Source organism: Aotus nancymaae, unplaced genomic scaffold, assembly GCF_030222135.1.
Source record: "Aotus nancymaae isolate 86718 unplaced genomic scaffold, 86718_ANA_hifiasm-v0.15.2.pri h1tg000003l, whole genome shotgun sequence".
NCBI classification, from domain to species: Eukaryota; Metazoa; Chordata; class Mammalia; order Primates; family Aotidae; genus Aotus; species Aotus nancymaae.
The window spans coordinates 34281354-34309215 of record NW_026988414.1 but is presented as its reverse complement, the minus strand read 5'-3'; the positions used below and the strand labels follow the sequence as shown (position 1 = coordinate 34309215).

At 42.7% G+C, this 27862-nt stretch overlaps 1 protein-coding gene across 1 annotated transcript in view; it reads left to right on the top strand.

Moving 5' to 3' along the window:
* The window catches only part of LOC105733377 (stimulated by retinoic acid gene 6 protein-like), a 433741-nt gene extending 408105 nt beyond the window's left edge, over window positions 1-25636 (top strand). Inside the window, exons 15-28 of the mRNA XM_064379820.1 lie at window positions 2496-2616; window positions 4536-4581; window positions 6042-6170; window positions 7032-7102; window positions 8818-8929; window positions 10939-11092; window positions 14844-14919; window positions 15942-16023; window positions 16210-16258; window positions 16727-16844; window positions 17905-18024; window positions 19282-19445; window positions 20181-20327; window positions 20968-25636. Coding sequence (XP_064235890.1) covers window positions 2496-2616; window positions 4536-4581; window positions 6042-6170; window positions 7032-7102; window positions 8818-8929; window positions 10939-11092; window positions 14844-14919; window positions 15942-16023; window positions 16210-16258; window positions 16727-16844; window positions 17905-18024; window positions 19282-19445; window positions 20181-20327; window positions 20968-21113 — 1535 coding nt within the window. The 3' untranslated portion in view covers window positions 21114-25636. The remainder of the gene's footprint in view (window positions 1-2495; window positions 2617-4535; window positions 4582-6041; window positions 6171-7031; window positions 7103-8817; window positions 8930-10938; window positions 11093-14843; window positions 14920-15941; window positions 16024-16209; window positions 16259-16726; window positions 16845-17904; window positions 18025-19281; window positions 19446-20180; window positions 20328-20967) is intronic.
* Window positions 25637-27862: the final 2226 nt, after the last annotated feature.

The following is a 27862-nucleotide window of genomic DNA, read 5'->3' as shown; positions in this document are numbered from 1 at the left end:
CCCTCCTCTCCAGTACTATCTCCTGTAAATTCTAGCTGTCTTTGTCTTCCTAGAGTCTCAGTTCTATCTCCTCAACTCAGGGAACCTGCAGGGCTCTGCCTGGGTTTCCCCTGCCTATACTGCATTCTACGTTAAGGTAGGGAAATTGTGGGGCTCACCTTGTTTGTTTACTGTCCTTCAGTCATTATCGTCCTCTGCTGCCTGAAGTCGAATGCCATGAAAGCAGTTGTTTTATACATTTTGTCTGGTTTTTGTTTGTTTTAGGTGGAAGTGTAAATATAGTGTGTTCTTTATTTTCAGATGCTCTTCATATATTCAGGATATCAATTTTCCATTTGTTTTACTTTGGTCTTCATTTCTGAAATGATTTTTTTCTTGTATTTCTAATTTTTTCCTGAGTTATCTAACATGTCATCAAATCTTTTTTTAATAACTTCATTTATTAGTTTTTCAAATTCTGATTTATAGATTCTTTGTTCATAGATGCTATGATTTTCTTAATTTCTTTTAGCTTATATTGAAATATTAGATTTTTGTTTCCATCTGTCTTACAGGCCTCTTTCTGGAGTGGTTTTGTGATCTGTAGTGATATTTTTCTGCTCCTTATCCTTTTTTTTCTTATAACTTTGAATTTTTTTTTCTTGAGATGAAGTCTCAGTCTGTTGCCCAGGCTGGAGTACAGTGACATGATCGCAGCTCACCACAACCTCTGCCTCCCAAGTTGAAGGGATTTTTCTGCCTCAGCCCCGCAGTAGCTGCAACTACAGACACACATCTGTGGCTCATTTTTAAGTGAAATAAGTTTTCTTATAAATTCAAGTAGGAAGGATGGGTCAGATATTATTTTTTGCTTTATGTCTCTAGAGTTCCCTTTTTAGTTTTCACAATGTGACTATATCTCTGTCTCATCTATCTATCTTTTATCAATCTATCTATAATCTATCTAATATCTGTCTATCATCCATCCACTATCATCTCTCCACTATCTACCTATCTATCCATCTATCCATCCATCCATCCATCTATCTCCTCATATTTTCTGAGTCTACCTCTCTTTTCCACCCTTGTCCAGACACATTATTTCCCAGCTACTCCTCATTTTGGATTCTACTGCCAGCAATTGATGCTCAGTAAGGGGCTTTGTCCTGGGAAGGGCCTTAGATTATTAGTGTAGTAACTTCCTGGGGCTTAGACAACTCCAGCATCTTCAGATCCTGCTAATGTCTGCTTATACTCACCTATGAATCGTGGCCTTCAGCTGCATTTTCTAGTTAGTATCTGCTGGAAATTTTGAGTTCATCAGCTCTTTGGCCTTCAGACCCCCTCTTGCCTTTCTTCTGCTTCCTCTTACTCAGACATTGACATCAAATGGGTCCTGTCACCTAGATTTGTTGCAGATGTTATCTGTGAGTCTTTGGTTTTGTCTTTCTAGCTGCTCTGTCTATTTCTATGGGAGGAATTCAGAGAGATTAGAATGTTTTACTGCTGCAACTGCTATCCTCACTGCAATTATTGTTTTTGTATTGATCTTTCCTGCCAACCCTCCACCGCTCACATTCACATGTATACTGACCAGCCAATTATCTCCCATCCTTTGATGTCCTTCCTTCCCTACTTCTCTCCATCATACAGTCTCCTGCTTATGTTGTATTGCCTCCAGGAAGCCTTCCCTGATGCCCCAAGTGAGATCAGTAGCTTCATCTTTTGTGTCCTCGCAGCAGGCTGAATGTCCCTGTCTTACAGGTCATTTCATGCCACTGACTTTCCCACCTGTCTTTCCTGTTGGATGGTCAGCATCTCAAAGCAAGAACCTTGTCCATTCCTCCTGTCCTGAGTGCCTGGCCCAGGACCCAGCTCAGAGTAGACACTTTGTTTTTGTTTTGTTTTTGAGACAGTCTTGAACTGTCTCCCAGGCTGAAGTGCAGTGGCACGATCTCAGCTCACTGCAACCTCTGCCTCCTGGGTAGAGTAGACACTTTGAAAAGGTCATCATGCATGATTAGATTATACTGGATGCTGTTAGTCCACCTCAGAGCTAGTTAGTGGTAGGATTAACATGGCTGTTCCCTTATGTGTAAAGTGCACTGTAGTTGACAAGCAGCTTTGCACATACTATAGCCCCTCTCTCTGAGTCTGGTGCACTTGTAATACTTGACCCTCAGTCACTATTTTTGCATGTTCATTTGTCTGTTTGTTTATCCAGTGTGTTTCCATCCATTACACTGTGAGCTCACCAAGTACAAGGACCAAGTCTCCTTCATGTCAATAGTAAGCCCAGTGCCTGGCACCGAATAGGGACCAGGAAGGGTCTATTGCATGAACGAATGAAAGACATTCCTGCATTCCTGCTGGCCCTAGGCTGGGGCTGTTCCATTCTTTTCACTGGGTCCTGAGCTCTCTGACTAGAGGTCAGCATGAGGTACCACAACTTCCCTGGGACTCCCCGAACCCAGTGGTAAGAGAAGCTCACAGTGTCTCTGGCCCTGTCTCCCCAGCCTTTGAGCTTCTGATTGGAGGCCTTGAAGTTGGCCTGTCTTACTTCCCCTTCTTTGCCTGCCTCTCGTCGGAGTTCCAGCTGGTCAGCTCCACCCTGGGCTTCTGCTACTCTCTTATCTGGTAAGACGGTCTCTGCCTGCCCCCACTCCCCCGACTCCTTATGTATGACTGAACTCTGGGCGTAGGGCTGGAGGTGACCTGGGAGCTCCCCTTGGGGGACACCTTTGCCCTGAACTGAGGCCCAGGGAGGGCAAGGGTGACCTATCCATGGTCCCATTGTGGGGACTGCATTGGAGGCTTCAGAAGGCCAGGCTGGCATTCTATCTGCTTTACACAAGGCTGCTTATGATTAGAATGTTCCTAGAAGTCAAGGATTTAGGAAAACTCATTTCTTTTTTTTTTTTCCAGATAAATTATAATCTTATTTATTTCTATTTCAATAGCTTTTGGGGTATAAGTGGTTTTTGATTATAAGGATTAATTGTATCGTGGTGAATTCTGAGATTTTCTTGCATCCATCAGCCTAGTAGTGGACACTGTGACTGATCTGAAGCTTTTTCTCCTTCTCCCTGCTCCCACCCTTCCCCCTTCTGAGTCTCCAGAGTCCATGATATCACTCTGTATGCCTTTGCACACCCACAGCTTAGCTCCTACTTAGAAGTAAGAATACAGTATTTTGTTTTCCATTCCTGAGGAAAACTCATTTCTGTAAGCTGCTGGGGACCCCACTGGAAGACAAAGGAGCCCCTTTCGAGGCTTCTCATCAAAGCTGCCATGGCTTCTCTCGGGAGCCTTGGAGAAAGTTCCCGTGCCTTAGCTGGGCATTCAGGGCCATCACAGTTTAGCCTTTCCCTCTCCCTCCCTCCCCCAACCGTGTCTAGCACACACCTCCAGCCACACAAGACTCCTACGTTCCTTCATCCATCTACTTATTCATTCAACAACCATTACATCCCTACTATAAGACAGGAAATACTCTGGAAAACAAGACAGACTTGCGTGGACCAAGTATTCTGGCCTCTTTGTCTGTATGTCCCCATTTCCTGTGTGGGTCATGTCTAGGGATAAGTATACACTCCTGCTTCGAGGACAATCACTTCCACCAGATGCAAGCTTCTTGGCCTTCATGTTGAGCTCTGTGACCTCAGACTTGGCACAGAACTGGCACCAGACTTGGCACAGAACTGACACCAGAGAACAGTTGTTGACTGAAAACCCCTCCAACAATTCTACTCTCCAGCCTCTGAGACTCATTTCTTTGTTCCCAACTCCTTTGCTGGGCTCTTTCCCCAATCCAGCATTTTCTATGGGGCTGGGATTCTCAGGCTCCACTTAGAGATGACGGGCAGGGGGCTCACAAGCAACTGACACACCAGTGGCTACAATTGTAAAGTTTGTAAGTGACTTGCTTTTTAAAAATTTAAATGGAAAGTATCCAGTTAGATGTGGCGTAATATCATCTCATCAGCCTGTGACAGATGTTTGCCCAGGAGATAACAGGGTGGTGGGAATTGCTCAGCAGCTTGGGCACCATGGGAGTATGGCCCAAGCTGGAACAGGACTGGGAATGCATGTGGGGGCGGGCGTGGGGTAAAGCATCAAGGCTTATTACTTCTGAGCAGAGGCTACAAACAGGTCACATAGAGGCAAGAAGAGCCTAGGCCACAGAGTCAGGAAACCTGGGTCTGCCCATTCCCATGTGTGACTTGGATAAATCCCTTGCCAACTCTGGACTTCCAGCTCCCATTTGAATGATGACGGGAGGGAGGATGAGCTCTCTAAGGGCCTCCTGCTCTGCCATCATGCATTCCACGTGCTCCATGAGGGCAGGTGAATGAATGAATTTAGTGTGCGCCTACTTTGGCATGAGCAGGGTGGCTGATCAGGGAGAGGTGTCCATGGAGGCCTGGGAATCAGCCTTCCTGAAGGGGACAAGTAGGTGCGGGTGGGTGCAATCTGAGCCATTTTTACAGGGGCTGTTCCTGGGGCTGTGCTGGGAGAGAACCCCAGGGCCCCAAACTCTGTTTCTGTTCCTGCAGGTTTGCTGTCACCATTCTTCAAGTTTCACAGTGTCCCCATGGGCAGGTGAGTCTCTGTCGGCCTTTTTTGGGGTTTTCAGTCCTATCACTGTGGTCATCTTGCTGTGTGATCTTGAACAAGCCTCTGTCACTTCTGGGGCTCCACTTCCTCATGTGTGTAAAAAGGTAGTTGTTATCATTCACAATGCTTCCATTTATATAGCACCCATGTTCATCAAGGTGTGCATTCACAGACAGGCGTTTTCTTATTTACTCCTCGCAGCAGCCCTGTGAGGGTGGGAAGTTCATCAAACCTAGTTCACAGGTGAGGAACTAGTATAGTAAGTGAGTGTCAAGTACGTTAAGTAACTCATAGGACGCAGCAGAATTGGGAATTGAGGCCAGGTCTGACTGACTCCAAAGTCAATTTCTTTTCACTCTATGTAGCTCCAATCTCTTTTTCTATAAAATGGAAGACTTGGACCAGATGAGCCCCTTCCAATTTTGCCATGCATTGTCCTCAGAGTTGGTGGGAACTGGTTCATCTCTTTAGCCCTGGACTCCAGTAAAGAGGGATGTAACAGTGGACCTAGAAATGCTACCAGGCAGGTTGCACGAAAGTCACCTGGGCCAGGAGTGCATATGTGCAGACCTTTATGTTTGGTACAACCTCAATTATAGAGCATATAGATATATAGATGAAAGCCACAGAAATGTTGGCAGTGGTTATATCTAGCCATAAGCATATGTTGGAGAGGAGGCTCAAGGGAAGACATGAGCCCTGCATCTCAGCATATCTCCATCCTACACCTGAACATCACAACCTCAAATCCCGATTTCCCATGGGAGGTAATATGACTCTGGAAATGTAAAAAACATGAAACCAACCAGTAAAGTGTAAAAGATAAGTCACAATATTATTTGCTTTGAGACAGCGAAAAACAATCTTTTTCATCAAAATAAAACTAAAAACACAGAAAATCTATGAGTACCTTCTTGAGAGAACTGTTACTCTTCCTTCAGCTTGTATTGGTCCTAGCCTTATGGCAATTACGGGTTTTTTTCTTCCTCTGTACCTCCCTCCTTCTATTTCTTCCTCTCTGTTTCTCCTTCTCCCTCTCAGTCTCTCTCCCACTTTACCTCCTCCTTCCATCTACCTACCCACCTCTGGCTCTCTTACTCGTATATTTTCCCAAAGAAGCATTTATTAATAGCTCGTAATAAAGACAAAACACCTTGAAAACTAGTTTTGTTTTGAGACAGGGTCTTGCTCTGTGACCCAGACTAGAAAACTAGCTTTATAAAATAAAACGGGGGTGCCAAGACTTGAATCCAGGGTTGCTGTGCTCCAAGTTCACTGCCCATTCTGATGTTGGGGGTTTGGGAGATGGGGGATTGGCCACTGACTGCCAAGCCTGAGAGAGGGGGCCTTGCTGGAGCAAGCTGGGGCAGGCAGAGTCCTGCAGCTTCAGCAGGTGGCTTGGCCCCACCTGCCTGGAGCTGTGTTGTGGTCTGCTTCTGTTGCAGTTTGTGGGGAAGTACGAGACCCTCGTGTTCTACTGGCCCTCGCTGCTGTGCCTCGCCTTCCTGCTGGGCCGCTTCCTGTATATGTTTGTCAAGGCTCTGAGAGTGCACCTTGGCTGGGAGCTCCAGGTGGTGAGTACTAAGTATGAGCACTGCATGGACTGATGGGTTTCATCCCTACAACAGCCAGGGAGGCAAGTACTGTTACTACACCTCACATTCTGAATTCAGAAACTTGGATGCAGGGAGGTGAGTTGAGTTGCCTGAAGTTCCTAGCTGGGAACCATGAAAATCTGAGACAGGTCTCAGTTAATGTAGAATGTTTATTTTGCCGAAGTTGAGGACACACACCCATGACACAGCCTCATGAGGTCCTGACAACATGTGCCCCGTGTAGTCAGAGCACAGTTTGGTTTTATACATTTTAGGGAGACATGAGACATCCATCAACAGTTGTAAGATAAACATTGGTTCTGTCTGAAAAGGTGGGACAACTAGAAGGGGCTTCAGGGCATAGGTAGATGAGACAAATGATTATATTCTTTTGAGTTTCTGATTAGCCTCTCTAAAGGAGGCAATCAGATATGCATTTATCTCAGTGAGTAGAGGGGTGACTTGGAATAGCATGGAAGACAGACTTGCCCTAAGCAGTTCCCAGCTTGATTTTTCCCTTTAGCTTAGTGATTTTGGGGGGCCAAGATATTTTCCTTTCACATAGATAACCTGTAGCATATCCAGGAATGGAACCCAGACAGTTCAGTTATGGAGCCTCTTCCTTAACCACTGGCAAACATAGCCTCTTTGGCATGAGGCAAATTCAACAGTGGGGTGTGGGGGAGAGGAAAGACGTATCTTGACCACAGCATGGCTAAATCCAAAAGAGCAGCTCCTACCCAAAATCCTGCCCTCTATGGCCATTGCCTCCACTTAATGAGATCGAAAGCCTAACAAGAATTTATGAGCCAGAGTGTAAGCCTGTCTGCTGTCTCACAGGAAGAAAAGCCTGTCCTGGAAGCGCACCAGGCAGAGCATGTCAAGCAGCTCCTGAGGAAACCGCGCCCACAGTAAGCCACAGTTCTGTTCCCTGCAGGTTTGCATCCACTCTGATGAGCCCTGATGATGTGACAGAACCTGGGATGACCAGAAAGGCACTGTAGTGATCAAAACCCTCATTTTCTAAAAACAGAAACCCAACTCAAACTGGATTGAAGCAAGAAAGGAAACTTATGGGCTCCCATCACTAAAAAGTCTAGAGGTAGTCAGTTTCAGGCAAGCTGGATCCACAGGCTTAACTGATATGATCAAAACCAGGTCTCTGTCCCTCCATCTCCCCTCAGCTCTGCTTTAATGTGTCGGCCTCCCATTTAAGTGGGATTCCTCCACATGGTGGCGCCCAGACTCTCTATGTTTATACACTCCTGGTTTAAGCCCAGAAGACAGATGAATGCTGCTTTCCAGTTACTCAAACAAAAGTCCCACGAACGTGTTTCACTGGATCAAATTGGATCACACACCTCCCTGAAACCAGTTACTGTGGCAGGGATTGGAGTTCACTGATTGACTAAGCCTGAGTCACATGTCCCTCCATTTTCTCTGGAGCTAGGAAGTGGAATCAGCATCTCTTACCCAGGGACAGGGAGTGGTGGTTCCCCAAATAAAAACTGAGGTGTTAGGCTGGGCGTGGCAGCTCATGCCTGTAATCCCAGTACTTTTGGGAGGCTGAGGTGGCAGGATCGCTTGAGCTCAGGAGTTCAAGACCAACCTGGGCAACATGGCGAGACCCCATCTCTGCAAAAAATGAACTATTTAGGCAGGTGTGGTGCACGTCTGTGGTCCCAGCTACTTGGGAGACTGAAGTGGGAGGATCACTTGAGTCAGGAGGTCAAGGCTGCAGTAAGTGGTGACCACGCTACTGCATTCAGCAGTGACCACATTACTCCAGCCTGGGCAACAGAGCAAGACCCTGTATCAAAAAAACAAAACTGAGATGCTGTTACCAGTAGAGGAGGATATTCATGTTGCCGGGCAAAAGCACCAGATCTCAGAATCATACAAGCCACCACCACATCTGCCCCTTTCACTATGCATGTGGGCATATGCCCCAGAAGGGATGTGTCTGGTCCATGGTCATACAGTGGCAAAGCTAGTACTTTGGTTAGAATTCAGTTTGGCTACATGTAGTAGAAAACCCAAAGTAATAGTGGCACAACCAAGAGAGAGATTTATTACTTTCTCTTATAAAATAACTCTAAAGGTGAGCAATCTATCTTGACCCTGTACTGCCTACCATGACAGTTCACCAATCACCTTTCTTTATGCTCTAGCATCATGTATGTGCTTTCCATCCTCAATGCTGTCTCATGGTCCAATGTGGCTCCTGGAGCTCCAGCTTGGACCACCCACCACATCTGCATTTCAGACAGCAGGCAAGGCAAGGCAAAGAAGCTTTCCCAGCTATGTTAGTTCCATCTGAGCGTTCTCTCCAAAGCCCCACACCACACTTGTGGCCACATTTTGTTGGCCTGGATTTAGTCTGGTCACTCTGAGCTGCAAGACAGGTTGGGAACTTTAATCTTTTAGTTTGGTGAATTTCTGATAAATAAAAAAATCCAGTTTTTGTCCTTAAGAATAAGGGGAAAATGAAAACCGTGGAAGCTAACAGTGATCTCTTTTTACAATATACTCTAAGATAAAAAGAAGGTGGGGCTATTTTCAGATGAATCAGGCATTTGTTTTCCTACCAGCCTCTCATCTTTTGATATTTATTTCTCATCCACAGAGAAGAAAAAAAGTCTTGGTTCCAAACCAGGATATATGAGTGGGATCCCTGCTTTCAATTCCCAAGCAGAATGATTGGAACCATTGTATTGGCTTTCATCTGCCTGTACCTTGTAAGTAGCTCTAAGAAAAGCTTTTAATATTTTATGAATGGCACAGGGTTGGGGCTAGGGTTATGGGGTCTTTGAGGCAAGCAGCGTGTTCTGAAAGAGTTGGGTCAAAATTGAATCTTGGTAAATCAAAGAAGTACAATGCTTCAATCCCATTGTTTTGATTCCAAGGACACTTTTACCCACATGGTGAATATGACCAGTAAAAATAATCCACAAAAAATAAAACTTATGATGGTTAAGGTGCCACATGGTAAAATTTAGTATCAACTAAAACCTGATGAAAAATAGATATAGTTAAGAACATTTTGATATGCAAAATTTGACCCAGGAAAGTTTACTTGGTAGAACTAATGATCCCTAAAGAAAACTCACGATAGTAGAATCTGTGATTAATAAATTCTTCTGTGAGCAAAAATCAAATCATTTAAATGTAAAATAATTGATTCTGACAAAAATAATTTCAATTATTTTTCAATACTCGAATTTAAAATGATTGAATTTATTATAAATTAATAGTTGAATTTATTTTCATTGAACTAAAAATAAAAGCAGATAACTAGAGTTGGTTTACTGTACTATATTTTTAAGCAGATTAAACATTCTTTTTTAAGTTTGCTTTCTCAACAAGAAATTTTAAGTACTGACATAATTCTGACTTCAGTGTTTTATTAAGCATAGAATCAAAACATTTTGTGTGGTCAAAGTTATCTGAGATAAAATAGCTGAGTTAAAAGTAGGGTCAAAATGGATGCATGAAAATGGCAAGGCTAAATTGTCTTCTGTTCCTTTTAAATGTACCAGGAAAATACCTATTTAAGTAAATCCTGTGATTAAGTTTTTAGGTGAGTGTATTTGTTAGGTTCTGCTGAAGTAGATAACCTAAATTCCTGTGGCTTAACAGTATATACTTTTTATCTACACAACAGTGGTGAGTTGGGTGTTCAGGTAGGGGAAGATGTACTCATTCAAGAACCCAGAATTCTTCCATCATGTGCCTTCACCATCCTGGAGAACCTCATCACCATCTGCACATAGTCAAGAAGAGGGCAAAGCAAGGAGAGATGCATGTGAAGGGTTTCCATGGACTAAGTGTGGAAGTATCAAATATTGCTTCCACTCTTCTTCCATTGGCAAGAACCTAGTCATGTGGCCATAAGGGAGACTGGGCAATGTAGTCTAGCTCCGTGCCCAAAGAAGTGAGGATGGATTTTAAGGGACAACAATAACTTTCAAGTTCTCTGCAACAATGAATAACACATTTAGAATGACATTGTTTCTTAAGTATTTATGGAATATCTACTCTGCCAGCACTGTGCTAAGAGTTGGAAGAGGGCAAAGAACTGATTCAGCTTAGTCCTGGGCTAGGAGAACCTCATGGTCTATAAGAAGGAGATAAGACATGGTATGAGGTACCTGCCATCTTAAGAGAGAAAAAGGATAAGGTGAAATGCTCTAGAAGTTTAGCAAATCATTCAGGATCTAGCAGCTGCTTGAACACGATTCTGTATGAGCCCCACTTTCAGAGATAAACACAATTGGGTTGTTGGAGTGAAATGACAGCAGGAACTATAGAAGCAGTGGCATAACAACAGGTTGCTAAGATGTTGGGCAACCATGACATTTGTACAAGAAACAGTGCTTTCTCCAATGTGCCAAGATCAGTGAAGGGAATCAGTGGGAGATAGGGATGGAATTGTTCCCCAGATCACCCCTTATTCAAAGTTAGTCATTCTTTTTTACTGGTTCTATGAATGTTTGTAGAGTTTCTTGAGCCCTTATGGGCCCTTGTCTTGTTTTCTGGAGGGTAAAGAACAGATCATGAAGTGATTCCTATCTCCCAAGAACTCAAAATCCCATTCATCTTAGAATAGCCAGGGTCTAGAATCATTTTCAGAAGAGTTTTGAGTCCCTGGAAGACCCTGGCCTCAACCTCAAAGAAAAATCCACGTGTTATTCCCATGATGAGATGGACTAAAGTAACATCTGGAAACTTTGCTCTCTGTCCCCAGTTCATTGTCATCGAGTTCTGCATGTTTGTGTATGTGAGAGATGAGCTGGACATGTTTGAAAACAAGCTGGAGAGCTACATCACCTCCATGAACCATTCAGGGATCCTGATCCCAGGCATCCTGCAGGTGAAAGAGCTGATCAGCGTTACCAAAGGTAAAATCATAAGCCACCTGTTCCCACACCTGTGTGGGAAACTGAGTGAGGGGCTTGTAACTGATGGCAGGTGCACATGTGTAGTATTTCTGGCTTCTAGTATTGATATACCTGGCTGAGATGACCACACTTGGAGAAAAATGTGTTAGAGCTAGTTTACCTCCCTGGGTTGACTAGAAAGACAAAGGGGTCAAGACACAGCCATTTCTTTAATGAAACTGGTGCTGAAATGAACATGCCCTGAAAATTTTCTTATCTTAAATTGCCCATTTTGCCTCAATGCCAATGGAAAATACTAAAATGATTATTTTCTATTTTGAAAAAGTGAAACACCAAGCCTTGATCTTTCTTTATGAAATGTTCATTTATGTCTTTCAAATTTTACTTGAAAGTCACTTAAAAATAGATCTCTTTAACTTAGTCTCTTGTCTAACTGAAATTTTGTATCCTTTGACCCACATCTCCCCAATTACACCCCTCACACTCCTGCCTGCCCCTGCTAACCACTATTCTACTCTGCTTTCATGAGTTCACCTCTTTTAGATTCTACATATAAGTGAGATCATGCAGTATTTGTCTTTCTGTGCCTGGCTTATTTCACTTAATGTAATGTTCTCCAGGTTCATCCATGTTGTCACATATGGCAGAATTCCTTCTTTTTAAAGGCTCAGTAGTATTCCATTGTATACAATGTATGACGTATTTTCTCTATTCATTCATCTCTTGTTGGACACTTAGGTTGATTCCATATGTTGGCTATTGTGAACAGTGCTGCACTGAAAATAGGAGTGCAGATATCTCTTCAATATACTGATTTCATTTCCTTTGGATATGTACCAAGTAGTGAGATTGGTGGATCATATGGTAATTGCTTTTTTACTTTTTTGAGGAAAAGTTGTACTAATTTACATTCACACTAACAGTATACTAGAGTTCCTTTTTCTCCACATCCTTGCCAACACTTATCTCTTGTCTTCTTTATAATAGCCATTCTCACAAGTATAAGGTGATATTTCATTGTGGTTTTGATTTGTATTTCCCTGATAATTAATGATGATGAACATTTTTTATATGCTGGTTGGCCATTGGTATGTCTTCTTTTGAGAAATGTCTATTCAGGTCCTTTGCCCTAGACAATAAGAAAGGCACTTTGTCTTAAAATGGAAATGACCTATTCCAGTGATATATCTATGGATATACAAGTTTTTTGTATATATTTTTATATATTTTGGGTATATATCTAGGAGTGGAATAGCTGGTTAAACATATGACAACTCTATCTTTAACCTTTGGTTGAACTACTAGACTGTTTTCATAAGTAGCTGCATCACTGTTTATTCTAACCAGCATCATGGGAATTACAATTTCTCTGAATCCTCACCAGCACTTATTATTATCCATCTTTTTATTTATAGCCATCTAGTGGAGATGCAGTGGAATCTCACTGTTGTTTTTATTTTCATTTCTTTAGTGGCCAATAATGTTTAGTATCTTTACATGTACTTTTACATATACTGGCCATTTGTATATATTATTTTGAGAAATATCTATTCAGATTCTTTGATCATTTAAAAATTATATTATTTGTCTGTTTATTTATTGAGCTATAAGTGTGCTTACATAGTTTGTATACAAATCCCTTATGAAATACATGATTTGAAAATATTTTACAAAGCCCTTATGAAATACATGATTTGAAAATATTTTCTACTACTTCTCAGGTTGCTTTTTCACTTTTTTCGATGGTGTCTTTTGAAACACAAATGTTTCCAATTTTGATGAAGCCAAATATATCTGTTTTTTCTTATATCACTTGTGCTTTTGGTGTCTTATCTAAGAAACCATTGCCTAACCCAAGGTCACAAGGATTTTTCTCATATTTTCTTCTAAGACTTTTTAAGTTTTAGCTCTTATGTTTAGGCCCTTGATCCATTTTGAGCTCATTTTTATGTATGGTGTGAGGTAGAAGTCTAACTTCATTGTTTTGCATGTGAATATCAAGTTGTTTCAGCACCATTTTTCAAAAAACACATTTTTGCTCCATTGAATTGTCTTGTTATCTGTGTTGATAATAAATTTATTATAAGTATGAGGGTTCAATTTGGATTCTCAATTCTATTCCATTGATCTATTTGTGTGTTCTTATGTCTGTATCACAGTGCCTTCATTGCTGTAGCTTTGTAGTAAGTTTGAAATTAGGAACAGTAAGTCCTCTAATTTTCTTTCTCTTTTTCAGGATTTTATTGCCTATTCTAGGTCCCTTCATTTTCATATGAATATTAGCATTAGCTTGTCAATTAATGCTAAGATGGAACTGGAATTCTGAGAGGAATTGAGTTGAATCTATAGATCCATTTGGGTAGTATTGCTGTGTTAACAGTGAATATCCTGTATGTGAACATGGGAAGTCTTTCCTGTAATTTAGGTCTTCTTTAATTTTTTTCAAAATCTTTTGTGATTTTCAGTGTACAAGTAGTACATTCCTTTGCTAAATTTATTATTTTTTTATACTATTATAAATGTAATCATTTTCTTATTTCATTTTCAGATTGTTTATTGCTTGTTTATAGAAATACAATTGACTTTTATATATTTCTCTTATGTCCTATAAACATTGCTGTACTCATTTATTAGTTCTAATAGTTTTTTGTGTATTTCTAGGTTTTTCTATATATGAGATCCTAGAGAGTTTTATTTCTTCCTTTCCAATCTAGATGCATTTTATTTTCTTTTTCTTGCCTAATTGCATTGGCCCAAACCTTTAGTACAATGTTGACTAGAATTGATGAGAGTAGATAAGGTGTTTTGAGGTTAGGGGGAAAGCATTCAGTCTTTTACCATTAAGTATGATGTTAACTGTGGGTTTTTAGCAGATGCTCTTTATCAGGCTAAGGACGTTATTTTGTATTCCTAATATGTTGAGTAGTGTTGTTTTGTTTTATTTTTAATTGACACATAAACACTGTACATACTTATTAGATACAATTGTTTAGATACATATATACATTGACTGATGATTAAAGTAGTAGACCCATCCGCTTAAACACTTATCATTTATTTGTGGTGAGAACATTCAAAATCCTTCTTCTAGTTATTTTGAAATATACAACACATTATTGTTAACTATAGCTACTGTACTGTGCAGCAGAACACTAGATGTTGAATGTTTTTAATTGTAAAGAGATGCTGGATTTTGTCAAATGTTTTTTCTGCACCTATTGATAATCAACTTCTACAGAAGTTTTTAAACCAACAAATCATCTTCCTTCCCTGTTTCTACATCCCTCTCTCATGAACTCGCACAATCTCTGTAAAAGCACATTAGAGATTCTCAATATCAAAACTTGCTGAAGGGTGGATGAGTAAATAGTCAAGACATCTTGATCCCAGTTACCTTTGTACCCAGTTGAGGTATAACCAACACTCCTCCCAGAAAGTGGCAATTAGAGGTCAAATATGTTTTTCATGGACAGAGGCTATGTATGATATATGGAAAATACTCCATAATTTTTCTTCCTTTATTCACTGTAGAGTGAAAATATTAGCACAAAATGAGAAGATTATGCAGGAAATATACTAAGGGTGTATGCAGCTAAAATAAAACAGAAAATGAGCAAAAGTTTACTTACACAAGAAATGTGTTAAAGTCTACTTCATTTGCTTAGTACTTTGTAGTGCAGTATTCTGCATTTTGAAAATTCTGTTTCATGTTAATTTTTTGAGGCTTCTCATATCACTTTTCATATTTCAGGAGTCTGGGTGGCGACCATTTTGCCTGCCTCACTCACGTGTGTGAGCTATCTGTTCCACATTTTGGTCTGTTACAGGTAAGATCACTTTCAGAATCATTTGTGCCTCCTTTACCAGGAATATGTATGATATCATAGAAAAACAAGAAAATATAGGAAGAAAAATAGGCCAGGTACAGTGGCCACACCTGTAATTCTAGCACATTGGGAGGCCTAGGCAGGAGGATGGCTTGAGTCTGGGAATTTGAGACCAGCCTGGGCAATACAGTGAGACCCTGTTTCTACAAAAATAAAATAAAATAAAATAATTAGCTGGGTATGGTGTCATGGGCCTATAGTTCCAATTACTTGGGATGCTGAAATGGGAGGATTGCCTGAACCCAGGAGGCAGAGGTTGCAGTGAACTGAGACGGGAAAGAAAGAAAGAGAGAGAGAGAGAAAGAGAGAGGAAGGGAAGGGAGAAGGAAGGAAGGGAAGGGAAGGGAAGAAGAAAGGAGGGAGAGAGGGAGGGAGGGAAAGAAAGAAAGAGAGAGAGGGAGGGGAAGGAAGGAAGGAAGGGAAAGAGAAAGAAAAAGTCTCTGGGGTCAGAAAGACTTGATCATCTGCTAATTGCTTGGTCAAGTTATTTAATTTTGTTGATTTTCAGCTTTCTCAACTGTAAAAATAGGAAAGAAGGAAGGAAGGAAGGAAAGAGAGAGAGAAAGAAAAGAAAAAGAAGGAAGGAAGAAAGAAAAAGGGAGGGAGGGAGGGGAGGAAAGGGGGGAGGGGAGGGGAGGGGAGGGAGGGAACGGAGGGCAGAGGAGAGAGGAGGGGAGGGGAGACGGGCCACACATATTCTCATCTATCACATAATCTCATCTATCAGATTCAGTCACTATTATGACTCAGTAAATACATATTATTTTTACAAGATGTAATCTAGACTAAAGTTCAAGAATTTTAAAGCAACTTGGAGATCCTCAGTGAGCTGCAGTCAGCACAGGGAGGCTAGGCTGCCCACCATCAGCCCTGCAGGCCTTCCTGTGCTATCTTTGGGACTCTAATTACTCACAAAGAACTGTCAGTTATGGGCACTACTTGATGTCCCATGTCTTTTCCAGAAAGCACATAAAGAGGCTGTGGGCAGGAAATAAACACTTTCTGCCTTTGAAGTTCCATAACCCTGCCTCGTCGGAGAGCGTGGTGAGTCTGCTGAGGTCTCTCTCTGATCTAGACTAAGCCCTATGCCAAAACCTGAGGGTGGGCATGACACCCACCTCACTGGGTTTGTGGGTGAACTTCCAATGAGAAAGGGATACTGGGCACATGTGGCAGAGGTAATAAAGTTTTCCTCCTGCTCTGAAACCCATTTTTCCTTTTAAACCTCAGGTGGCCATTGCAAGGTACTCTGGCTGGCAAATAGCCTATATTCTATGGGGTAAGTGCCATTAGGTAACCCATTCAATTCATCACACATCCCCTCATCACCTGGGGAGTACTGACTGTGAGTGGGGAGGAGAGAGGTGGTCAGAAGCAGCCCTAGCCCCTGCCCTTGAGGAACTTTCAGGACGGAAGGAGAAACATAGTCTCAAGGTCCTCCTCACTACCGTCCTGAACCCAGGGAGTGTGTATGCTAAGGGTGGTGGTGACCCAGAGGAGACTGTGACTATCCAGCCCCAGGGCAGGTTTCGGATGCCTTCTAGGGGAGTTAACACTCAAACTGCGCCTGACAGGTGGAGTAGGAAGTGAACGGGAGGGAAGGTGAGGCCTTGCCAGGTAGAAGAAAGAGATAAGCAAGCATGCCAGGGTGTCTGGTGGGAGGAGGCTAGAGGGTGGCCTGTAGGGAGGGGTATGGTGGTGGCTCACGAAGGACCTTGAGTTGCCAGCAGCTCCCCTTCGCTCCCAGGCTACCTCATCATTCATGTGGTGCAGAGCCTATGTGGCATGGCAATCATGTACGGCCTGGTGCTGCCCATCGTCCACAACCAGGGCCTGGAGATGCTGCGAGGTCTGGGCATCGGGATGTAAGTGCTGGGCGGGTGTCCTGTCATTGCCATGTTCTGAGAGCTGGGGTGCAGTTCGAGCTGCTATGTGGACACATGGTCTTGGCCCTGACCTAAAGATGGGCCATCATAGCAACTCACGGGGAGGGGAAACAGCGTTCACAAAAAGCTGCGTCTCACACCATTCCGTTATGCCCTCACAACCATGTGTATGTATGGGATACATGTATGTCCATTTTCCAGCTGGGAAAATTGAGGTTTAGGAAGGTAAAATGGGAGGCAAGGCAGTATGATGGAAGGAGGCAGGGAATCCTGGCAACGCTTTTGGATCTGCTGTGTGACCTGGGGTAAGTTACTCCACTTCTCTGGGCCTTAGTTTACACATTTGGAAGACAAAGTGAATGTTGGCTTCATTGAGCATTTAGTATGCACCTTTTCTCATAACAGCCTATGAATTTGGTACTTATGTTACCTTCCATTTTGCAGACCAGGGAACAGAGGCACAGAGAGACTAAGCATTTCCTCCAAGCAGGGGCAAGACTCAGGATTGGGAGCTGGGCAGTCTGAAACCAATGCCTCCTTTTAGCCACTGTCTCTCATTGCCACTCAGGGGATGTCAACACGGCACGCAGTGCTCTCTGGGGACCCTCCCTGCTCTAAGCTTCTTGATTCCATACTTGCCTCAAGCCACCTGTGAGTTGGGGGCAGAGACTGTCCTGTCCACTCTCTTGTGGTCTTCTCAGGAACTTCCGAAAACCCCATTCCATTCTTTAGTTCCCAGCCTGTTAAACCGCTCACTCAGTTGCCACCCCTGGAGAAAGGGACATCAGTGAAATCTTGGAGTAATGGTCTGTGATCTGGAGCCGCAAGACCTGATGTGTGGTCTTGGGAAGGTCACCTCCCCTTTGTGAGCCTCGTTTTTCTCCTCTGCACAGTGAGCATTGTAAGCATAAAGCATGGGGCTCACATTACCATTGTTCTGCCGGGTGGTCAGCCTCTCTCCTCTCTCTCACTGGGCATCAGAGAAGGGCCTGGCAGAGGGGAAAAGGCCACCTCAGGATGGCCCCACCCTGTGTTTCAGCCTCACCATATCCATTGTTGTGGGTCTCATGATCCTGCAGATGTGGATCGCCGCCAGCTTCTTCCTACAGCCAAAGCTGGGCACAGCTGACAAGCAGAAGCCCCTGGCTCTCAACAACAGGTGATGGTGAAGGAGGGAACGAGGGAATTGTGGGCCTTTGCCTTTGGCTGTCTCTAAGTCCCTCCCTGTCTCCCATGGCAGGTTCCTGGGCAGGCCCCACACTCTCTGTGAGGGCCAGGTACAGTGGGTCAGTGGTGAGCTCTGGAGCTAGACTGCCGGGGTCCAGATCCTGGCTCTACCCCTTAGGAGCCATGTGACATGTGGGAGCTTACTATGAACCTCAGTTTCGCCATTTACAAATAATTGTGTATATCTCAAAGGGGCGTTGTGAGGATGAAATATGTTAAAATATGAACTTAGAACAATAGTGCTCGGCACATGGAAATCCTTTCTAATTCGTTCATTCAAAGCCATCCATTCATTGTGGGAATAACATGGGCATGAGGGTAAAGAGATAATCCCAACACAATCTGCCTGTGAGAAGCTTGGTCCACTGGAACAGACAACAGGCACATAAACAACAAGGACAGAGGACTCCAGGGAGTGCAAAGGAATAGAAGAGAAACCGGAGGAGGAGAGGCAGGGGTGGTTAACGCCACTGCAGATGGGACTCTGGAGATGAGGTCAGCAGGACAGTAGGATTTCTACGGGCAGAGAAGAGGAGAGCGTATGGCCAGCAGTCAACACCACAAGGTCAAAGGCAGGAAGCCACAAAAGGCCAGGATGTGTTAGGAGAAGAGTGAGAATCCTAAATGGTTGCCATGCAATGGCCTTAATGAGTGACAGGAAGGGAACACAAAGAAACAAGACCAGAAAACCCCTGGGGGCAGTGAGGGGGCTGAAACTCAGGATGCAACGTTTGGGCTTTATTCCAGAGGCAACAGGAAACCACAGGATCAGGTGGTCATTTGGGAAATTTCCTTTGGAAGATGTTGGAGCAGCTGCAGCTGGGAATAGGTCCCTGGTGCAACAGACATGGAGAAGCCCCACTTCTGCCATAATCACTGACCCAGCTGCAGCCCCATGCAATTTCTTATCATGCAGGAAGCCTCAGACCCCAAGGATTGCATGAAACAATGGTTGTCCCCACTGACATTCGTCCTTCACTGAGCTTAGCGGCCCCCACACTACCTGAGCCATTCCTCACACCAGTGCTGTGAGGTGAAGGCAGTCAGCTCCCGTTGATGGCACGAGGTCACAAAGCTTTGAGCCTGGACCTGCAGGATCTGACCCTGTGTCTGGGGGACTCCAGAGTCCCTCAGCCCAGCAACCTTGCTCTATTGAAAGGTGGTGCCTTGGGCCGGCTTCTGTTTGTAGGAAAGCGTTCCACAACTTCAACTACTTCCTGTTCTTCTACAATGTGATGCTGGGCCTGGGTGCCTGCCTCTCCAGGCTGCTCATCAGTTGCCTCCTGGGCACGTGGCTGATTGCCCGCATTGACAGGACCATCATGCAGAGTGGCTATGAGGGAGCAGACATGGGTAAGTGATGAGCACCCACCCGGCCACATCCTCTGGAGAGGGCTGGTCTTTCACGTTTGTGGCAATTGCCTGGGAAGACAAGTATCAGAAGCCCAGAGTTCATGCCTTTTATTTATGCTCAGAGTTTATCTTCCAGCGGAGGCTTTAAGCCTGAGTAATAAAGACACATGCAGCCTGCTGGTCAAAAGGGAGTTCAAGGCTATTAAATTCCTGCCCATTTGGCAGACCTTTGAGGTATAAGGGAAGAGGAGTCAAAGGTAGTCACATTCTATCTGAACACTTAGAAGCTAATTTATGAATGCACAGCTCTGGAAATTTTTAGAAAGAACACATCTCAGAATTATTAGTATTGTTAGTTGGAAACAGTGCAGAAGATATTCTGTTCAGTTGAAATGCCCCAAATTCAAAGCCATTTCTGAGGAAGCAAAAGTAGTTTTTGTTCTATTCTGAGCCCACAGTCATTCATTCACTCATCTATTCAATAAATGTACTGATGCTTGCTTGGAATTAGCCACAGCAGCTCCTAACCCTTTGAGCTTTGAGCTCCCCATAAAATGGGCAGATTAGAATATGATCTATAAGGGTACTGCAGATCTTTATACCTCATTTTCTAGATTCTCAGAAAAGACTCAGATACCATTGGAGAGCAAACTGGCTCTGCAGTTATATCATGAAAAGCACAAATCGGGCCATGTCACGAGGTACTGCCTGGCCTGACCTGCCTCTGGATTTCAGGGTTCAGTGCATGGATCGGCATGCTCTACGTGGACCATTATCACACCAACCCTGTGCTCGTCAGCTTTTGCCACATTCTGATCACAGATCACAGGGAGAGGAAGCTGCAGCAGACCACCAAATACTGGTGCCTAAATCAATTGGCAGGTAATAGCTCCTGTTTGGACCTACGCTGGATTCAGACAACAGGAAATAAATACCCTCAGACTCCCTGGGATCCCTGAGGTGCCCCACGGTCCACTCTTCCTGTTCCTTTTCTCCATATTCCAGGCCCTGGATCTCTTTGAACTAGGAAGCCCAGGAGGCTTAGCTCCCAGTCAACCTGACTATGGGACCCACTCAGGCCTTGTGTCCTTGTCCTGTTAACTGCCCTCCTGCCTTGTTCCTGGAAATGAACTCTAGTTCTGCTAGTGGAGTTCTTCATTTGTTTGAGTCTCCAACCCATATCCCAGGCTACATGGCAGATGCCCTCCAAGATGAGGCTACATTTTGATGATTCTGCCCTGTTGCTTACCACAAGATCTCTGAGGCTCTCTGCCCCTCTAGGGCTCAGACTCTCTAGGGCTCAGATTAATAACATTCATTGCTATTTCCAACACTGTAGATACTCAATTCTGAGGGACAACTTACATCCCTCCAACCTCCCTCATGTCCCCAGGAGTCCCAGTCTAGCTCCTTCTACCACATCTTACACATTCCAGGCAGCTCTTTCAAATGCTTTGGAGAGGGAGTTCCCCTCCCTGAGACCCCTCCTTTCTTCAGTCTGTCTGCTCTGATTCTATCCTAGGTCCCCGTGTCTCAGCTAGGTCCAGAACAAGGTGGCTCCTATTGCAGACCCTAATCAACAACCCAAGACTCGTCATTCTCAGAAAATCAAAATTAGGGCACAGTTCCCAGGAGTCCCAAATTCTGATGACATGCTCAGAGAGCTGATGCTGGCCCCCATCATCTGCTCCAAGGCCAGGCTAGGACATCTGCCACCAAGAGAAGGCTCAGTCTAACCAGCAGCTGTCTCCTGCAACGAAATGGTATGGCACAGGCACCATCCATGCAGATGGTAGACAACATTGGCTACTCATGGGATGGCCACCTGGGCTGAGGGATGAAGCCTCAGGACTATTTCACTCCCTTGGCAAAAAAGATTAAAAAACTAAAGAAAAGTCTGTTGAACAAACTTTGCCCATTAATGACTTCCACTATCCATTGTGGGTAGGCAGCCTTGGAGAGTTACCTGGTAAAAAGCACTTAGTTTACCTACAAGGCAGAATTTTATGTCACTGGAGAAGGTAGTAAAATATGTACATCAGGAGAGTTTAACCATCAGATCCCATTTTTCTCTGGAACAGAATGTGGATTTCAATCCAACAGCATCCTCATTGCTTCCATCTTGCCAGGCTTTATCACAGATGGGTAAGAAGGAACACCATGATCCTGGCCCCCAATTTTGTTGGACCTTTGCAGGCACACAACAGGCTTTCTCTCCCATCACCACTGGTATGGGAGGGGAATGGATCAGAGCTAACTTGGGCCTTAGTCATACAGCAGATGCACAGATTCTCTCTGAGAAGGGTGAGATTACTTGGAAAAGCCACCAATCTGAAGAGACAAAGACAGGGTGGGCAGGTATTCTAGTGGGGGATCACAAGAGTAAAGTTGTATGAGCTAGAAAGCCCCACGCATGTTTGAGGAGGGTGAGCAATGTGACATGTCAGGTTACAGAGCTCTAGGGGCCGGCCAAGACCATCCCAAGAAGGGCCAAATGTCATGCCAGGAGGCTTGGACATTTGTCCTGTGCAGAGCCAAGCACTTAACCACACTTCATGTTGAAGCACAAAAACCCGGCCCAGGACCTGTACAAAATCTGTCCATTCAAAATTCCTTCTGAAGCTTCTGCAGTTATTATGAGGATCCCACCATCAGGGCAAAAGGGAATCCCCATTCCCCTCATGAGTCCCAGAGCCATTGTAATTCAGTTGCCATTGTTAAGCACCTAATGTAAACCTAGTCCTGTTGCTAGGTGTTTGCCAGAGTTGTCTCTTTTAGTTTAATCTCTGTAACTAAGCTTTATCATACTGCTTTTTAGAAACTGAGAAAAGAAAGACTCAAAGTGTTGGGATTCCCATGCCATCACTTTGTAGGTGTGTAACAGTAGCCCAATTACTTTGCCTTTCTCTATTCACTTTTCTTATCTATAAAAAGAGAGTAATATCCTCTAATACCCAAAATTGTTTTGAGGAAAAAAATGAATAGAGATAAATACTCTTAAGATAGTGCCTCACACATCCTAAACCCTCAGTAGATATTAGCTATTGTTAATTGTCATATAACATTTTGTGATGATCTGATTAATATCCGCTCACCCCCTCACTAAGATATCAGCTCCATGAAGAAAGAGGCTTTCTCAGGTTTTGCTCCCTATCACCAAGCACACACTTATAATAAGATCTTGGAATGAATAAAATAATGAGATCAAGGTGAATAAACCTTTTTGACTATGAATTCACTTACCAAAATCAATCCTGGCATCATGGTTTGAATGAATAATGAGTGAATACCAGTGGGAAGCCTTGTAGTGAATTGAGGAAGCTAATATGTAACAGCTGTCTGTGATCCAACCCATTACATTTAATAACATGGGCTTGTACAAAGTTCTATAGAGACTTGGAAAAGAAAACTACTAATTCTGCCTGAGTAAAGTTAGTGAAGACTTCCAAGAGGAAACAGCATGGGAGCAGAAATCTACAGGGTATGAAATAGGGCATTTCTTATTTGTCTTGGGGAAAAGGCAAGGCACACTTTCCAGTTTTGAAGTTTCCTGGGAGTTTGGAGATCATGCTAGAGGAAGACACTCAACATGAAGAAACTTTATTTTGGGACTACTAGGCCTCATTGATTTCTAGGAATCAAATGAGGTAGACATATAATGTATTAAGAGAAGCATAATATTTAAAAGAATGCAGTGTCAATCTTAGGTAGTAGAGCTTCAGGAATACCTGCTATACTGCTTTCTATTCCCATGCCACCCTCAGGCAGGCTGAGACAAGACACCAAGGGTGTCTGAAGACACCAGGATGGCCTTCTAGGTCACAGGCATGAACACAGTCTGAGGGACTTGTGGGACATATCAAAAGAACCAACATACATATTATAAGAGTTCCAGTAAGGGAAGAAAGAGAAAACTGAGAAGAAAAATATTTGAAAAAATTGATGGCTGAAAACTTTCCAAATCAGATGAAAGACATGAATCTATACATCCAAGAAGCTTAATGAAGCTGGATACACTCAGTGAGATATACACTGAAACACATTATAGATAAGTTGTTGAAAATTAAAGATGCAAAAGAGAAAAGACTCATCACAAGTGATCCTCAATAAGATTAACAGTGCATATCTTGTCAGAAACCATGAAGGGCAGAAGGCAGTGTGATGATATATTTTAACTGATGAAAGAAAAACTGTCAATCAAAAATTCTATATCTGGAAAATCTCTTCCTTTGGGAGAAGAAGAAATTTAGATATTTCCAGATAAACAAAAATCAAGGTAGTTTTTCACTAACGGAACTGCCATGAAAAAAATTTTTGAGTTCTTCATGCAGAAGTAAAAGTATATAGTACCTCAAAGCCATGTGAAGAAATAAAGAGCGCTGATAAAGGCAACTTCATCAATAAATAGAAAACCCAGTATTATTGTAAATTTAGAGTACCTTTATTTCCTCTGTGATTAAAAAAGCAAAAGCATAAATCACTTATGATAAATATATGTTATTGGGCCCACAATGCATAAAGATGCAATCTAAAACAGTAACTGTATAAAGGGGAAGGGATGAAGATGTATGGGAGCAGAGTTGTTTATAACTGAAACTAAGTTGGTATCAGTCAAACTAGGTTGTCATAAGTTTAAGATGTTAATTTTAATACCAAAGGCAATGACTAGGAAAATAACTGAAAACATGCAGAAATGGGAAATAAAGATAATCAAAATAGTACACTACAAAAAATCAACTAAACACAAAAATACTGAAATAAATGAAGAATAACATATGAGACATACAAAAAACAAATAACAGAAGTATATCCTTCCTTCTCAGTAATTACTTTAAATTTAAATATATTAGAATCCTCCAGTTATAAGGCAGGGTTTGGCAGACAAGATAAATAACATGATCCATCTATATGCTGTCTACCAGAGACTTACTCTAGATCTATAGACAAAAAAGAGCCAGAGTGACTATATATTATCAGAACAAAAAGATTTTAAGAAAAAATGGGTTAAGGAGCTAAAGAAGAGCATTATATATTGGTAAAGGGTTTAACCCACTGGGAATATATAATAATTATAAACATGCATATGTATTAGACTCCAAAACATATGAAGCAAAATTGACAAAATTGAAGGGAGAAATAGACAGTTTTACAACAATAGATACTTCAGTACTTCATTTTATTTTATTTTATTTTTGAGACTGGATCTGACTTCATTTCCCAGGCTGGAGTACAGTGGTGTGATCTCAGCTCACTGCAACTTCCACCTCCTGGGCTCAAGCAATCCTCCTACCTCAGCCTCCTAAGTAGCTGGGACTACAGGCATATGCCACTGTGCCTGGCTAATTTTTTTTTTTTTTTTTTGTATATTTGTAAAGACAAAGTTTCACTATGTTTCCAGGCTGGTCTCAAACTCCTGGCCTGAAGTGATTGACCCACCTTGACCTCCCAAAGTGCTGTGATTACAGGCATGAGTCGCTGTGACCAGTCAATACCTTACTTTCAATGGCTATAACATAACAACCAGACAGAAGATCCATAAGGAAATGGAGGACTTGAACACCACCATAAATCAATTAGTTCTACCAATACATGCAAAACACTCTATACAATAACAAAAGAACGTGTATTTTTCTCAAGTGTATATGGAACCTTTTCCAGGATAAACCATATGTTAGGCCCTTAAAAAGTCTAAGTAAATTTTAAAAGACTGAAATAATACAGTCATCAAGAAGTACAAGCAAACTGCTCTGAAACAAAGCTCATTGGTTTCAGGATTGGTGTTAGTTCTCTGGGAGAAGACAGCTGTTGCTAGACAAATGTCCTGGCCCAAGTGTCTTACCTGAAATACTGCAGGTCGGAGAAAAATTCTGTGATAAGTTCTATTCTGGTATTCTGTTAACGAGGTATAAAGGAGATATGCAGGCATTTCAGAATGCAAGTATGAGGGTTTCTTCTTTATGGCTCCTCCCTGACACCATTTTGGTTAGGGTTTTGACATAAGTAACTCCACTTTTTTTTTTTTAATTGCATTTTAGGTTTTGGGGTACATGTGAAAAACATGCAAGATTGTTGCATAGATGCATACGTCGCAGTGTGATTTGCTGCCTTCCTCCCCTTCACCTATATGTGGCATTTCTCCCCATGCTATCTCTCCCCAACTCCCCACCCCACACTGTCCCTCCCCACTCCCCCCCAACAGACCCCAGTGTATAGTGCTCCCCTCCCTGTGTCCATGTGTTCCCATTGTTCAACACCTGTCTATGAGTGAGAACATGTGGTGTTTGATTTTGTGTTCTTGTGTCAGTTTGCTGAGAATGATGGTTTCCAGGTTCATCCATGTCCCTACAAAGGATGTGAACTCATCGTTTTTGATGGCTGCATAATATTCCATGGTGTATATGTGCCACATTTTCCCTGTCCAGTCTATCATCGATGGGCATTTGGGTTGGTTCCAGGTCTTTGCTATTGTAAACTGTACTGCAATGAACATTCGTGTGCATGTGTCCTTATAGTAGAACGATTTATAATCCTTTGGATATATACCCAGTAATGGGATTGCTGGGTCAAATGGAATTTCTATTTCTAGGTCCTTGAGGAATCGCCACACTGTCTTCCACAATGGTTGAACTAATTTACACTCCCACCAACAGTGTAAAAGTGTTCCTATTTCTCCACATCCTCTCCAGCATCTGTTGTCTCCAGATTTTTTAATGATTGCCATTCTAACTGGCGTGAGATGGTATCTCAATGTAGTTTTGATTTGCATTACTCATTTTTTTTTTTTTTTTTTGAGACGGAGTTTCACTCTTATTACCCAGGCTGGAGTGCAATGGCACGATCTCGGCTCACCGCAACCTCCGCCTCCTGGGTTCAGGCAATTCTCCTGCCTCAGCCTCCTGAGTAGCTGGCATTACAGGCACGCACCACTGTGCCCACCTAATTTTTTGTATTTTTAGTAGAGACGGGGTTTCACCATGTTGACCAGGATGGTCTCGATCTCTTGACCTCGTGATCTGCCCGCCTTGGCCTCCCAAAGTGCTGGGATTACAGGCGTGAGCCACCATGCCCGGCGATTTGCATTTCTCTAATGACCAGTGATGATGAGCATTTTTTCATATGCTTGTTGGCCTCATGTATGTCTTCTTTTGTAAAGTATCTGTTCATATCCTTCGCCCACTTTTGAATGGGCTTGTTTGTTTTTTTCTTGTAAATCTGTTTTAGTTCGTTGTAAATTCTGGATATCAGCCCTTTGTCAAATGGGTAGGCGGCAAAAATTTTTTCCCATTCTGTTGGTTGCCGATTCACTCTAATGACTGTTTCTTTTGCTGTGCAGAAGCTGTGGAGTTTGATTAGGTCCCATTTGTCTATTTTGGCTTTTGTTGCCAATGCTTTTGGTGTTTTGGTCATGAAGTCCTTGCCTATGCCTATGTCCTGAATGGTTTTGCCTAGGTTGGCTTCTAGGGTTTTTATGGTGTTAGGTCTTATGTTTAAGTCTTTAATCCATCTGGAGTTAATTTTAGTGTAAGGTGTCAGGAAGGGGTCCAGTTTCTGCTTTCTGCATATGGCTAGCCAGTTTTCCCAACACCACTTATTAAACAGGGAATCCTTTCCCCATTGCTTGTTTTTGTCAGGTTTGTCAAAGATCGGATGGTTGTAGATATGTTGTGTTGCCTCCGAGGCCTCTGTTCTGTTCCATTGGTCTATATCTCTGTTTTGGTACCAGTACCATGCTGTTTTGATTACTGTAGCCTTGTAGTAGAGTTTGATGACCGGTAATGTGATGCCTCCCACTTTGTTCTTTTTGCTTAGAATTGACTTGGCTATGCGGGCTCTCTTTTGGTTCCATATAAAGTTTAAGGTGGTTTTTTCCAGTTCTGTGAAGAAGGTCATTGGTAGCTTGATGGGGATAGCGTTGAATCTGTAAATTACTTTGGGCAGTATGGCCATTTTCACGATATTAATTCTTCCTAACCATGAACATGGAATGTTTCTCCATCTGTTTGTGTCCTCTCTTATTTCGTTGAGCAGTGGTTTGTAGTTCTCCTTGAAGAGGTCCTTTACGTTCCTTGTTAGTTGTATTCCTAGGTATTTTATTCTCTTTGTAGCAATTGTGAATGGCAGTTCGTTCTTGATTTGGCTCTCTTTAAGTCTGTTATTGGTGTATAGGAATGCTTGTGATTTTTGCACGTTGATTTTGTATCCTGAGACTTTGCTGAAGTTGCTTATCAGTTTCAGGAGATTGTGGGCTGAGATGATGGGGTCTTCTAGATATACAATCATGTCGCCTGCAAACAGAGACAATTTGACTTCCTCCTTTCCTAATTGAATACCCTTTATTTCTTTTTCTTGCCTGATTGCTCTAGCTAGAACTTCTAGTACTATATTGAATAGGAGTGGTGAGAGAGGGCATCCTTGTC